The sequence below is a fragment of the Sciurus carolinensis genome, chromosome 2 (genome assembly GCF_902686445.1).
Source record: "Sciurus carolinensis chromosome 2, mSciCar1.2, whole genome shotgun sequence".
Lineage (NCBI taxonomy): Eukaryota > Metazoa > Chordata > Mammalia > Rodentia > Sciuridae > Sciurus > Sciurus carolinensis.
The window spans coordinates 15,078,771-15,091,743 of record NC_062214.1 but is presented as its reverse complement, the minus strand read 5'-3'; the positions used below and the strand labels follow the sequence as shown (position 1 = coordinate 15,091,743).

General features: G+C 55.9%; 1 protein-coding gene across 3 annotated transcripts in view; it reads left to right on the top strand.

Annotated features, from left to right (window-relative positions):
- Nucleotides 1-12,691, top strand: part of Tox2 (TOX high mobility group box family member 2) — a 126,960-nt gene extending 114,269 nt beyond the window's left edge. For 2 of the 3 annotated variants that reach the window (XM_047540490.1, XM_047540492.1), the window contains exons 4-9: nt 2,599-2,838; nt 5,159-5,386; nt 7,635-7,715; nt 8,440-8,835; nt 9,789-9,916; nt 11,939-12,691. In XM_047540490.1, the coding sequence (XP_047396446.1) occupies nt 2,599-2,838; nt 5,159-5,386; nt 7,635-7,715; nt 8,440-8,835; nt 9,789-9,916; nt 11,939-12,005 (1,140 nt within the window). In that variant the 3' untranslated portion in view covers nt 12,006-12,691. Of the gene's footprint in view, nt 1-2,598; nt 2,839-5,158; nt 5,387-7,634; nt 7,716-8,439; nt 8,836-9,788; nt 9,917-11,740 lie in introns of all 3 variants that reach the window. The other variant, XM_047540491.1, reaches the window with a different exon arrangement.
- The last annotated feature ends 282 nt before the right edge of the window (nt 12,692-12,973 follow it).

The following is a 12,973-nucleotide window of genomic DNA, read 5'->3' as shown; positions in this document are numbered from 1 at the left end:
TGTTCAGGGACAGGTTGGAGAGGAGCAGCATGCACAGCCACCACCACCAGATGCCAGGAGCAGCCTCAGCTGTGAGAACCAAAAGTGTGCAGACATCATCCAACGTCCCCTGCATGGTGCCGTGCTCCTGTTGGACACCCTGCCCCAGATGCCTCTGTACTACAAAAGCAACGTGCAAAGAAATAAACTGCTTCATTTGAAAAACCTAGATCAAAAACAAATAGCAGAGGGCACCTGAGATCAAAGTCAAGAGGGAAAGGGAGTCCAACTGATAATACTCACAAAGTTGTCAAATTGATTTTTTTAAATATGAACTGGTTCTTTTGATTGACAGTTCAGATACATAAGCATTTGAGAAGAAATTTTTAAAAAGCAACATGCCTCAACAATATTACAATTTAGAATTTTAATTGTAATATTGTGATATTTAGGGATCTAACTACAAAAACCATAACTAGAAGTATAGTGTTCCAGTGTTAAAACCTGAATGAAATGGATAGTTATATATATATATATATATATATACATATATATATATATATATATATATATATATATACATATATATATATATATATATATTGCCAAAATTGACTCAAGAAAAAATGGAAACAAGAGCAGACTGATTAGCGTGGAAGATATTGCAAAAGCACTGGGCCTCAGACAGTTTCATATCTAAACACTTTTGTTTTTCCCAGGCAAATGTAATATCTATGCCATATATTGTTCCAAGGTGTAAAGAAAAGGAAACATCATCTCATCTCTCTTTTTAAAGCTGACTATAGTACATACACCAACATTTGATAAAGATAACCCTAACAAATAAAAACTAAGAGATAAAGACGTGCCAGATTCACAAAAATACATAGGCAAGGGCAGCAATAGCAATATCAGACTCCAGTGAATTCAAGGAAAAAGTGAGATAAAAAATGAGACACATTATAATCATAAAAAGTTTGATCCTTAATGAAGATGCGGTTAGCTATCTTCTTGCAGTAAAACCCAACTTCTACCAAAACCAAACCTTTAAGCATTAAAGGCAGATTTGGATAGATACAGAAGACTCAGGGAACACTAGGCAAGCCTGTGTCAGATTAGAGCCACAAAGTAAGAAAGGAGCCTAATTAATAATCACTGCTGATCCAATAGATCAAGGTTATTCTGCTGCGTTCATCTGCCAACCCAGCCCACACTTAGCCTATAAGTACAGTGGGATGTGTGTGAAATTTCATTGTATTTGGGTCCCCAAAACACCTTAACAAATTCTCAAAAGTGCAAATGGTACACTCCACGTTCTTTGACCTCTGTTGTTTCTAGAAATTAGTAGCGAAAGGAAAAGAAGGAAAATGAAATGAACCACTTAGAAATTTCAGAAATCTTCCTCAACAACTCTTGGGTTAAAGAAAAAAAAATTAGAAAAACAAACACCTGCACATAAAATAAAGAACAACAACAAAATCCTTACATGATGAAGACTGCAAGGGATGTTAAAGCCACGCTCAGAGGAAAATTCATAGCATTAAACCTAGTACTGAAAATTAAGAATGAGAACACGTGATTCAAAATGTGACTCAAAATCGAGGGAGAAGCCGCAAACCATTAAAAAGCAGAGAGAGGGATTAATAAAGATAAAATATAGAGGGATGAATTTGGGATCTGATTCTTTTGAGGAGGGAACAATCTACATGAAATTGAAAGTCCATTAGCTTGCCTAATGAAGAAAAAGTGAGGAAAGTGCAGATATTTAACATTGGAAACTAGAAAGAGGAAATAATCACAGATGCAAAGGAAATAAGAATAATTACGAGTGTGCAAATTGTCCAGCCTCACTGAAGCGTAGGTGTGTATACAATGTTGGGGGGAGAATGCACAGTGCTCTGTGTTTAGAACTAGGAAATGCTCATAAGTACAATCAGTAGCTTCTTTAATTCTGAAAATAACTAGTTGGAAAATATCATGAGAAATGAAGCAAACAGGAAAATTGCTGACATATAGGAAGAAAAGTGCTAAACATTTTGAATTCAAAGAATTGAACAAGTGCTTCTGTGATCCGGGGCTTATGACATGCCGGGTATATTTGATCCTTAACAACCTGAGAGGATAGGTTTGATTTTGTCTACATTTTACAGTTGAAAAAAGCTGAGGCACAGAGAGGTTAAGTCAGCTGGCCAAAGTCACTTAACCGCTGGTCAGGGGCAGGGCCAGGCTTCAAAAAAGCTTCAAAATGCTCTTGGCGTCCAGCATCTGCCCTCCTCGCTATTATACTGCGCAGGGGATCAATGCAGAGATGCATTCCGGGAGGGAAGATCAATACTATAAAAGGATCATTCACAGCTGGGCGGAACTCTCTGGCAAGGGTTGAAGTGCTGTCTGTCCGGGATGAATGTCTGCAAAATGGCCAGCTGCCAGGGAGCCCTCGTTACCCGCCACGGGCTGCACATCATGCAGAGGTCAAAGCAGAACAGGACTCCCCGTCTCAGCACGGAGCCGGGACCCCCGCCACATCGCATCCGAATGCCCCTCCCCTGCGTCCTGTGGTGCAGATGTGATGGCGTGTCCGGTCAGGTCCTTCTAACACAAATGCCCTGTCCTTCCTAGATCCAGGAGATGGTGCACTCCGAGGTTGCGGCCTACGACTCCAGCCGGCCGGGACCGCTGCTGGGTCGCCCAGCCATGCTGGCCAGCCACATGAGCGCCCTCAGCCAATCCCAGCTCATCTCCCAGATGGGCATCCGGAGCAGCATCAGCCACAGCTCCCCGTCACCGCCAGGGAGCAAGTCGGCAACCCCCTCTCCCTCCAGCTCCACGCAGGAGGAGGAGTCTGAAGCCCATTTCAAGGTATGTGGGGCGGACAGGCAAACGGTCAGATGCCCTCCCATCCGTGCGGACGGGCCCTGTGGGGCCATGTGGCACCACTTCACCCTGGAAAAGACTGCAAGGGTGGCTCTGCCCTTTGTTGGAAACCAAGGAGGGAGAGACGGGTCAGGTGGCTGGAGTCCTGGTCATCGGGGAGCACCAGGGGCCTTGGGACACCGGGTTTCAGCTGTCAGATCTCCCGGGCACCGTTGGCAAGCTCGCCCTCTGTTCCCTCAGCCTCACATACAACGTGGAGGCCACTGTAACAGTGTTGAAGGACGGCAGGAGGAAATGCCGTGGGAACAGGTGAAGGCTCCTTCCTGGTGCCAGCGCATGGTGTCGGTGGCATCAATGACATTAGCAAGATCCTCAGGGTCTGGTCTCATGCCACTTTGACTTTTAAGAGAAAAAACATTTTTTTTCCGTTAACTATCACTCACAAAAACATTTAAACTTCTGGACAAATATTAATCGTGTATTTTTGTGGGCTGCACAGTCGTGTCGATATACAACATGGGGTAGTTGAATGGAGCTGGTTAACGTATCCCTCACGTGAAATACTCTGACAAAAGCGTGTGGTCCCGCAGAGGTCCTCGGGGTGCAGGGCGTTCTGCACTGACCTCTGGGATGGGGCGCTGAGTTGGTGGCCCCGTTGTGGGGATGCACCCTCTCCCTGCACCCCTGGAGTCCACAGACGGCAGGACATCAGGGAGCAGAGCTGCCGCCTGGCCAGGCCCCGTCCCTTGCACGGACCCCGGGCTCCTCTCTGTTGACAGCATCTTGTTTTGCTGGGGAGGCGCACAGATGCCCAGAAAGGCTCTCCCGTGAGCCCGTGGCAGAAGGAGGGCTTGGCGGGTGACCTGCCTCCACGGCCTGGGTGCCTTTCTTCTTCACAAGGACCTCTCTGCAGAGTGAAGGACTGAGGCCTGGAGAGCTGGGTGGCTGCAGAGGGGGACGCTAGGACAGAAGCGGCGTCCGTTCCTTCCCTCCCTGTGCCTCAGACACCAAGGCCCGAGTCTCATCCTCTGGCCCCTGGTTTCATGGTGTCACTGTCAACTTCTCAGCACACTGAGCCACAGACTTTGCTGCAGGATCCAGGGCCTTTGCAAAGTCCCCTGTCCTGGTGTGTGCGGCCTGAGTGTGCTAACAGAGCCCCAGAGGTCTGTGGGGGACATCTCAGTCCCCTACCCACTGGAAACCCCAAGTGGGATTGTGATCCTACAGCCTCTCCAGGTGTCCCTTGACTCCAGGACTGGCCTGATGATGTCAGATTAGGCTCATCCCTTCCCACCCTCCCAGGGGGCCAGGGGATAGCCACTTGCCCAGAGTGGCCCAGCAGCCACACGGTAGGGGGCTGACCTTTTATAATCAAGGGCAATCTTTGGAGATGGTTGTGATCATGGGGAGGGGGGTGCAGAGGGAGAGCAGTTAAGAAAAAACCCACATCTAAAACTTGGAGGTGGCCCGAAGTCCACAGTCTTCCAGAGCCAGACCCAAACGCCACCTGACAGGCCACCCTGCGTCTCCCTCAGAATGTGCCTTTGCCGTGACTCGTGTTCATGCCGATGAGGGAATTTTGCAAAGAAAGACCTTAACTTGGGGGCTGGGGGAAGGGGTGAAGCGACAGAAAAGCTGAAAGAAAGCAGGTGCAGTGGTCATGCCTGTCATCCCAGCGGCTGGGGAGGCTGAGGCAGGAGGATCGTGAGTTTAAAGCCAGCCTCGGCAACAGAGAGGCACTAAGCGACTCCGTGAGACTCTGTCTCTAAATAAAATACAAAACGGGGCTGGAGATGTGGCCTCTGGGTCCATCCCTGACACCAAAACAAGAAAGAAAGAAAAAAATTTAAAGCGTGATAAAGACACAAGGGATTTTTGTCCAACAGAAGAGGTTAGAAGTTCATCCGGATGGAGTGGACAGGGCACTGGCCAGTTTCACGTGTGATTTTGTCACCTTGATCAGCAGTCAATCATGCAGGGACTTCTAGATTTCCCCAAATCTACTTTCCAGTTGCACTGACTCTCTTTGATGCGTTAAACCAATACCCAGCCTCCTACCCAGGTTGTGTGTCTCCACGTGTCAGTCTTTCTGTCTGTGTCTGTGTGTCAGTTGTCCATGGCCTCCCCACCTAGCAGTGGCCAGTGCATGAGTCCAAGCGGGCAGCGCCTGTCACTCCCTGGGTGTGGGCGGGCGGGACAGGCCCACGCGGGATGCCGAGCGGAGTCCGGCTCCTAAGGCCGGGTGGGCAGCCGTGCAGGAGGCGCTGGGGCTGGTGTGATTCCCTGACTCCTCTCACCCGGGCAGATCTCAGGAGAGAAAAGACCCTCCGCAGACCCAGGAAAAAAGGCCAAGAACCCAAAGAAAAAGAAGAAGAAGGACCCGAACGAGCCGCAGAAGCCCGTGTCGGCCTACGCGCTCTTCTTCAGAGATACTCAGGCTGCCATCAAGGGGCAGAACCCCAGCGCCACCTTCGGAGATGTGTCCAAAATCGTGGCCTCCATGTGGGACAGTCTGGGTGAGGAGCAGAAGCAGGTGAGCCACGGTCCCTTTCCGAGCCACACCTGAGGCCCTGGGGTGGAGGGCAGACTCCGAAGGTGTGAGACCAGAGCCGGCCCTTCGGGACCAGAGGCTCCCGAGTTAACGGTTCTGCAGTCTACTTTCCATCCTTGAAGTGGTCAGAGTTGTCCCTCCAACTCTTCTCAAGTCTGAAGTCCAGGCCAGAGCTTCCTGTCCCCCTAGCTGTGTGCCCATGGCCCCCTCTAAAGGCCTCTGGGGAAAGAGGGCACAGAGCTAGCTGCAGTAAGGCTGCAGTTACCAGCTGTGCAACTTCAGGGTAACTACCTAACCTCTCTGAGCTGTAAAACAAGAATGATGGCTCCTAGTCTCTGAGCATGTCTGGGCTGAGCTCTCTGCTGGGCCTCTTCTCCATGACCCCACTCATCCTTGTGGTAACCCATGGAGTGGCCATCGCTTGCCTTTAGGACAGGAGGAAATGGAGATACCAAGAGGCTAATGTGTTGGAGGGCACTGTCGTGAATCAGCCTGGAGTCAGGATCTGCACTCAGATCTGTAGAACCGGGAGGCTTGGTTGGGTTGTTGGCATAAGAGCAGTTAATCCAATAATCAGATAAGTCAATGTAAGTGGCGATTGTGGTTGTGTCACGTGCCCACCTGGGAGCAAGAAGAGGGGAGCAGACGAGTCCCCTGAGACCGAGGGTGGGCTGCCGGGCCGGGGAGCCTTCCAGGCAGGGGAGCCGGGCTCACAAAGGCCTGGCGAGGGGAGGGGACCGGCAAGTGCCTGGCATTAGGACTCTGGAGGGGCCACATGCAGAGGCAGAGCTGGGAGGGGGCAGGGCCTGGGGGGTGGCAGGTCCCTGTCAGAAGAACTTTCATGCAGAGGAAAGGCCAGTCTGGCCGGAAGAGGGGAGATCCAGGGTGGGATCCAGGGTGGGATCCAGGGTGGGATCCAGGGTGGCAGGCCCAGGGTGGGAGATGACGATGGCGGGGACCGGGCAGAGGGGCAGGGGTGCAGGCGTGTGGACTCTGGCCTGCGTTCTGGGTGGATGGAGGCGCCATCTGCTGAGACGGGGAACCGGGAGAGCAGCGGCCCCGGCCTGAGAGAGGCCGTCCGGGTGTTAGAAATGCCTCCTTCATCACCCTCTGCGGTTCGGCGGCTTGGGGATGTCGTGCCAGGAGCGAGGCAGACGCTTACTGGGGAGGTGAAATGGGGAAAGAAAGGCAGTGCCTAGGGGCCATGGTCTGGGGTCCCCACCCGTGGCCCCCGGAGCGCAGTCCCACCTGGGGACCGGGCCAGCCGAGAACCCCGCCGGAGCTGGCCCGCTAGCTGCGAGGCCGCGGTGGAGCAGCATCTCATCCCGGCTGGGAGCGGCTCCAGGGGACGTACCTCTCCAGCTGTGTAGCCACCTGGCACGAGTGGCAGATAGGCTCCCGCTGCTGGTGCCCCGGCCCAGGGGTCGCCCGCTGCCGTTGGAGGTTGACTGTGCTCTGCGGTGCCGGGAGGTGTGGCGGGCCCGCAGCTTCTGCCGTAGGGACCTTGGTCGGCGTGTGTCTCCTGTCCCAGGACGTCCTTTGTGTGGTGGGGGCGATGTCCTCTCCTTTTTGAGCAGTCTTGGGGGCACAGTGTCCTCAGGCGCCCCGCCTCTGAAGGCTCCGCCCCCCAGCTGCCCACTCTGACGCCGTCCAGCGCAGCCCCGGGCAAGCCACGCTGGTGAGAGTCTGACCTCCCACACTCTCCTGTTTTTTGTTTGTGTTTATTGATTTCAGTGCTGGGGGTTGATCCCAGGTCCTCGCACACTCTAGGCAAGCGCGGTACCGCTGGCCATTCGTGCGATAATTCGTAGGAACCTAGGTCCAAGATCCCTCATAACAATATTAGCAAATATAAATCCAGCCTAAGACACTGAACAAGTAGGGTTCATGCCAGAAACAATATTAAGAAATGTGCACCGTGTTGGGTCAGAAGAGGGGGCTTCCAGGAACTTTGTCTTTCTGAAGTCAGTGGGGCTGATATGACCTGGAGGCCCAGAGAGGTGAAGCATGTCGCCCAAGGACACACAGCAAGATGGCTGAGGGACTGGGACATAGCCTGGCCTCCATACTCCCTGTGCAGCCCAAGAGGGGCTAGTGGGTGCCTGACCCAGCTTCTGACCACTCTGCCCTCATTCCCACACAGCCCTGGAATCATGCTTCCCGTCCCGAGCTCTGCACTGTGACTCCTCTAACATTCTCCTGGTTGTCGCCCATGTCTTGGGTTTTTCAGGCCTACAAGAGGAAGACTGAAGCAGCAAAGAAGGAGTATCTGAAAGCTCTGGCAGCCTACAGGGCTAGCCTCGTCTCCAAGGTAACCGGATCCCTAGGTAACTGATAAGAGGGACAGTACAAGAACTGGGACCCATGGGAATGGCCAGCTGCATGGGTTTGGAACAGCTGGGTGAGAACCTCAGATCACGTCCACGGCGCACCTGTGGCGTGCCTGGCCCATGCTCTACATGCATTGTGTTCCACTGAGCTTCCATGTGAGCCCAGCACATAGAGGGACCCACGCAGGGGCATAGAAGCTGGGGAGGGGCAAAACCAGAGGACAACCCTGGTGAGGCCCAGGAACATGGAACTGCCCCAGGGGCAGGGGGCCATGCAGGTATAAAAGTGGGGGTGGGAGCTGGATGTGGTGGTGCATGCCGTAATCCCAGTGGCTCGGGAGGCTGAGGCAGGAGGATTGCAAGTTCAAGGCCAGCCTCAGCAACTTAGCGAGGCCCTAAACAATTTAGTGAGACCCTGTCTCTAAATAAAAACTAAGAAGGGCTGGAGATGTACTGGTTGAACTCCCCCTGGCTCAATCCCCAGCATCCAAAGATAGAAAATAAGGCAGGGGGCCGGTTGCCGGGTCAGAGACAGGAGCACTAAGGACCCAGTGTGGTCATTGCTGGCCAGTCCACAGCCCACAGCGCTCCCCGAGGGCCAGTGGGGACCGTAGCAGGGGCTTGCAGGACACCCCAGTCTCACAGCCCAAGTCCTGGCTTGTCATTGCCTCTTCTCCTGAGTCACTGGCTTCCGTCTCCTTCCAGAGCCCCCCAGACCAAGGCGAGACCAAGAGCACCCAGGCGAACCCCCCCGCCAAGCTGCTGCCCGCCAAGCAGCCCATGTACTCCATGCCGGGCCTGGCCTCCTTCCTCACGCCCTCCGACCTTCAGGCCTTCCGGAGTGGGGCCTCTCCCGCCAGCCTCGCCCGGACGCTGGGCTCCAAGTCGCTGCTGCCTGGCCTCAGCGCGTCCTCGCCGCCTCCGCCCTCCTTCCCGCTCAGCCCCCCGCTGCACCAGCAGCTGCCACTGCCGCCCCACGCACAGGGCGCCCTCCTCAGCCCACCTGTCAGCATGTCCCCGGCCCCCCAGCCTCCCGTCCTGCCCACGCCCATGGCGCTCCAGGTGCAGCTGGCCATGAGCCCCTCACCCCCGGGGCCGCAGGTAAGCAGAGCCGGGCAAGGACTGGCCTCCTGTGACCCCTTCAGGACAGGGGAGGCAGCCATGGAATGCCCGTACCGGCCCTGCCACTCGCCAGCTCTGGCTCTGGCTCTGGCCTCTCTGGGCCTCAGTTTTCACCTCTCTGAAATGGGTATCGTGTGCCTTGCCTGCCAGGCGTTGGAACATTGCCAAGTGGCCAGTTAGAGTCCTGGGCTCTTCTGGGGCCTCCCTCATCTGTGTCCACTTCCGCTTCTTGGCCTGAGGGCTGAGGCCCCTGCTGCTTCTGCCAGATCAGACCCGGTCCCTGCTCCCTGCAAAGCCCTCCAGGCCTAAGCCCCACCGACAGCTCCACAGAGGCTGCTCCGAGGCTCACGCTCAGCCCAATCCCTCCATTTCACAACCGGGAAGCTGAGGCCCAGGGAAGGAAAGCCACACCCTGGTTCCGCTAGGCAGAGGTGGGATTTTTCCACTGGGGAAAAGGAAGAGGCACTGGAGCAGAGTGGACCTCTTGTGTGACCCTCAGGAGGTGCCTCTGGGGAGGTGGACACCCTCAGGCACAGGTGACACCCTCAGGAGGTGTCCCTGCAGAGGTGGACACCCTCAGACACAGGACCTTACCCTCAGGAGGTGTCCCTGCAGAGGTGGACACCCTCAGACACAGGTGACACCCTCACCCTCAGGAGGTGTCCCTGCAGAGGTGGACACCCTCAGACACAGGACCTCACCCTCAGGAGGTGTCCCTGCAGAGATGGACACCCTCAGACACAGGACCTCACCCTCAGGAGGTGTCCCTGCAGAGGTGGACACCCTCAGACACAGGACCTCACCCTCAGGAGGTGTCCCTGCAGAGGTGGACACCCTCAGGCACAGGACCTCACCCTCAGGAGGCGTCCCTGCGGAGGTGGACACCCTCAGACCCTCGCCCTCTCCGCTCATGGCCCCTCCTTCCCCCGTAGGACTTCCCTCACATCTCCGAGTTCCCCAGCGGCTCGGGACCCCGCTCTCCTGGGCCATCCAACCCCACAAGCAGCGGGGACTGGGACAGCAGCTACCCCAGCGGGGAGTGTGGCATCGGCACCTGCAGGTCAGTCCCCGTCAGCCTTTGCCCGCCCCCAGGGAGAGTGGGAACAGGGTCGGCCAGGGGCAGGGAGCAGCTCAGGAGAACGTGGCGCAGGGCCATCAGCCCTGCCCGAGGGACGCATGGAGCCTGCAGGTGGCACAGACAGCAGGAGCCCAGCGCCCTCCGCCAGCCTGATGCCCGGGCCTGCTTGGCACACTGAGGCCGCCTTTCTTCCCGCTCTTTCTCCTTCCATCCTGTTTTTCCCAAGATGCTTCCTGTGACTTTCACAGGTGGGGCCCATGTCTGAGGCCAGGCTCCCTGGAAGCAGAGCCTAAGGTGGCCCTCGGTGACTCCAGGAGGGCTTGTGGGGGGAGCGGGCGAGGAAGGCCAGGCGGGTGGGGGAGGGCCGGGCCAGGACGTGCTCTCAGCGGGACACTCAGTTCTGCCCGACCCCAGGGGAGCCCTGAAGCCAGGCTGATGGCAGAAGTGGGTCCCACCAAGAGCCGTTGGCGAGGGGCTGCCCACAAGCCCCAGTGCAGCCCTGGGAAGGGTGGGTCTCGTTCAGCATGGGGCATTCAGCACGGGCAGTTCCCTAGAGCAGGGACAGCAGAGCGTGCAGGACCTGGTGCGGCACCCCAGGAGAGGGCCAGCGCTCCAACCCCAGGATCCCCTGGCCGAAGGAGCACCTGCTCCCCAGACTCCAGCATCTCCTGGCTCTCTCGGTCCACCTCGTTCGCGGCCCCTCCTCTGGAAAGCTTCTTGGAGCCAGGCCACACCAACTCTAAGGCGGAGTGACTTGATTTCAGCCCGCAAAAGAGGAAGAGTGGGCAGGAGGAGGAGCTCCGGGTCCTACCCTGCCTGCCGGTCCCCACCCTGCCCGCCGGTCCCCTCTCCCCAGGCAAAAGCGAACCCGCGGCCCCAGAGACTGCGGCCCCCCGCAGCAGGCCCGCAGCAGTGCCACGCTGTGGAAAGCAGGGCACTAGTGTTCAGTGGACGGGTGGCCAGCTCTGCCACCAGGCAGCTGCCTCCCTGGCTCTGGCCTTGTCTTGCAACACAGGACACCAGTGCTGCCGGGCACTGAGTGGACCCCACACGCCCCGGGGCAGCTTCTGTGCGGGTGGCAGGTCTGTCCCACAAGAATTCCCTTCCCTGCAGACGTTCTCTCATCAGCAGTTCCCTTCCCAGAAGTCAGGGTCCCTGGGCGGGAGGGAGGTCCTTCACACTGCCCGAGCGTCCCCAGGCCCACTCTTGGCACCCAGCACGGATGTCGGGCCACAGCCGAGTCCTATTCTAAATCCACAAAAAACACCTGCCGCCTGTCCCGGAGATTGAACTCAGGGCACTCGACCACTGAGCCACATCCCAGCCCTATTTTGTATTTATTTAGAGACAGGGTCTCATTGAGTTGCATAGCGCTTCACTTTTGCTGAGGCTGGCTTTGAACTCGCCATCCTCCTGCCTCAGCCTCCAGAGCCACAGGGATCACAGGCGTGCACCACCACGCCGAGCTGTAGTTCAGCTTTGAAAATATACAGATGAAAATGCCGTGGTTAAAACCTGCCACGAGAGCGTTGGGATGTTGGAATGGGCAGCTGTGAAGGACAGACGCTCGCTGCCCTCTCCCTGGAGCTGAGAATGAGGCTGTACCACGGAGATTCCAGGAGGGTGGTTTGGTTCAGCTTGGTGCACAGCCAGGAGGACCCTGGCCATCCCTGATTTGACCTCAGAGGGGCAGCTGGTCAGGGTGAGGGGCAAAGGGCCAGAGCGCAGGGTCCTGGGGCTCCCTGGCCTGTGTTCCCAGCTCCTGGGGGCTCCCAGCAGCTCTGACAGCCCCTCTCTCTCCCACAGCCTGCTCCCCAGGGACAAATCGCTCTACCTCACCTAACCCCGCCTCCCTCCCCTCCCCGAGGCTGGCTGGAAGGGCAAGTCAGAGCCAGGAGGGCTGACCACAGCAGAAAGCCCGTGGCAGGAGGCAGGGTGACCGGCCAGCATGAGCAGTGACCCACCAATGCCCTGGACTGAGTCTCTTCCTCGACCTCCCGCCAGACTCTGCAGAGGCAGCCCTTTGCCCACCACCAGCCGGAAGAACCTGCAGGAACCTTCTGCCCGCTGACCTGCTTGCTCCAGGGTAACCGCGGACCCCGCTCTTCACCCTGCACACAGTCCCTTCTGTCTGGACGTCTGGCCCCAGCTCACCGGGCCACCCTGCCGGGGTCACTTACCAACAGAAACCCGCCCCCAGAGGTGCAGCCTGGGGCTGGTCCAGCCACAGATACGGTTTCCCAGTGTGAACTAAAGATTCCAACCCTACAAACGGTGGGCTCCGTGTAAGTAGTCAACTAAGTGTTTTAGAACTGTGCTGAAGACATCCGTAAAATTATTTTGTGGGGGAAGAGAAGTAGTTTCCTTTAAGGTACAAAGCGTTTTATATGACCCTTAGCACATCGTTTTTCAGTTTTATCTTGAGGGAGACGCGTGCACAGCAGCTGTCAAAGGGTCTCTCATCTGCGCCGAGAGCCGGACAAGGTCTAGCCCCACTGGGAGGTGTTCTTTATTTTTTTGTAAACCATATGTCCATCTATTTAAAATTGCCAGCCACAGTTTTTGTTTTTTTGTGTCTAGCTATTTATGAAGAAAACTTGAGAACAAAGTTGCAGTTTATGCTAATCTGTGCGTGGTTTGGGGTTTGGTTTTGGTTTTGGTTCTTGGCCTTGTCTGCAGCTGTATCCTGGCCCGGCAAATGTCTGTCTTGGTGCCCAGTCCTTCTCTCAACTCTCTTTATAATAAAACGTCTGAAAAGTTGCAGATAAGTCTGTGTCTTCTTGCACTTTGTTAAGCCAGGGCCTCCTGAAGGGGCATTCGGTGGTGGCTGGCAAGGACAGGCAGAGCCGTCATGAGGACAGACTGGTGAAAGTCCTGTCTGCCCCTTAGCCGTTCGTGTGGGCTGGGTGCCTTGGCACAAGCCTGCAATCCCAGCGACTCAGGAGACCGAGGCAGGAGGATCGCAAGTTGCAGGCCAGTCTCGGCGACTTAGTGAGACCCTGTCACATAGTAAAATAAATAAATAAAAAGGGCTGGGGA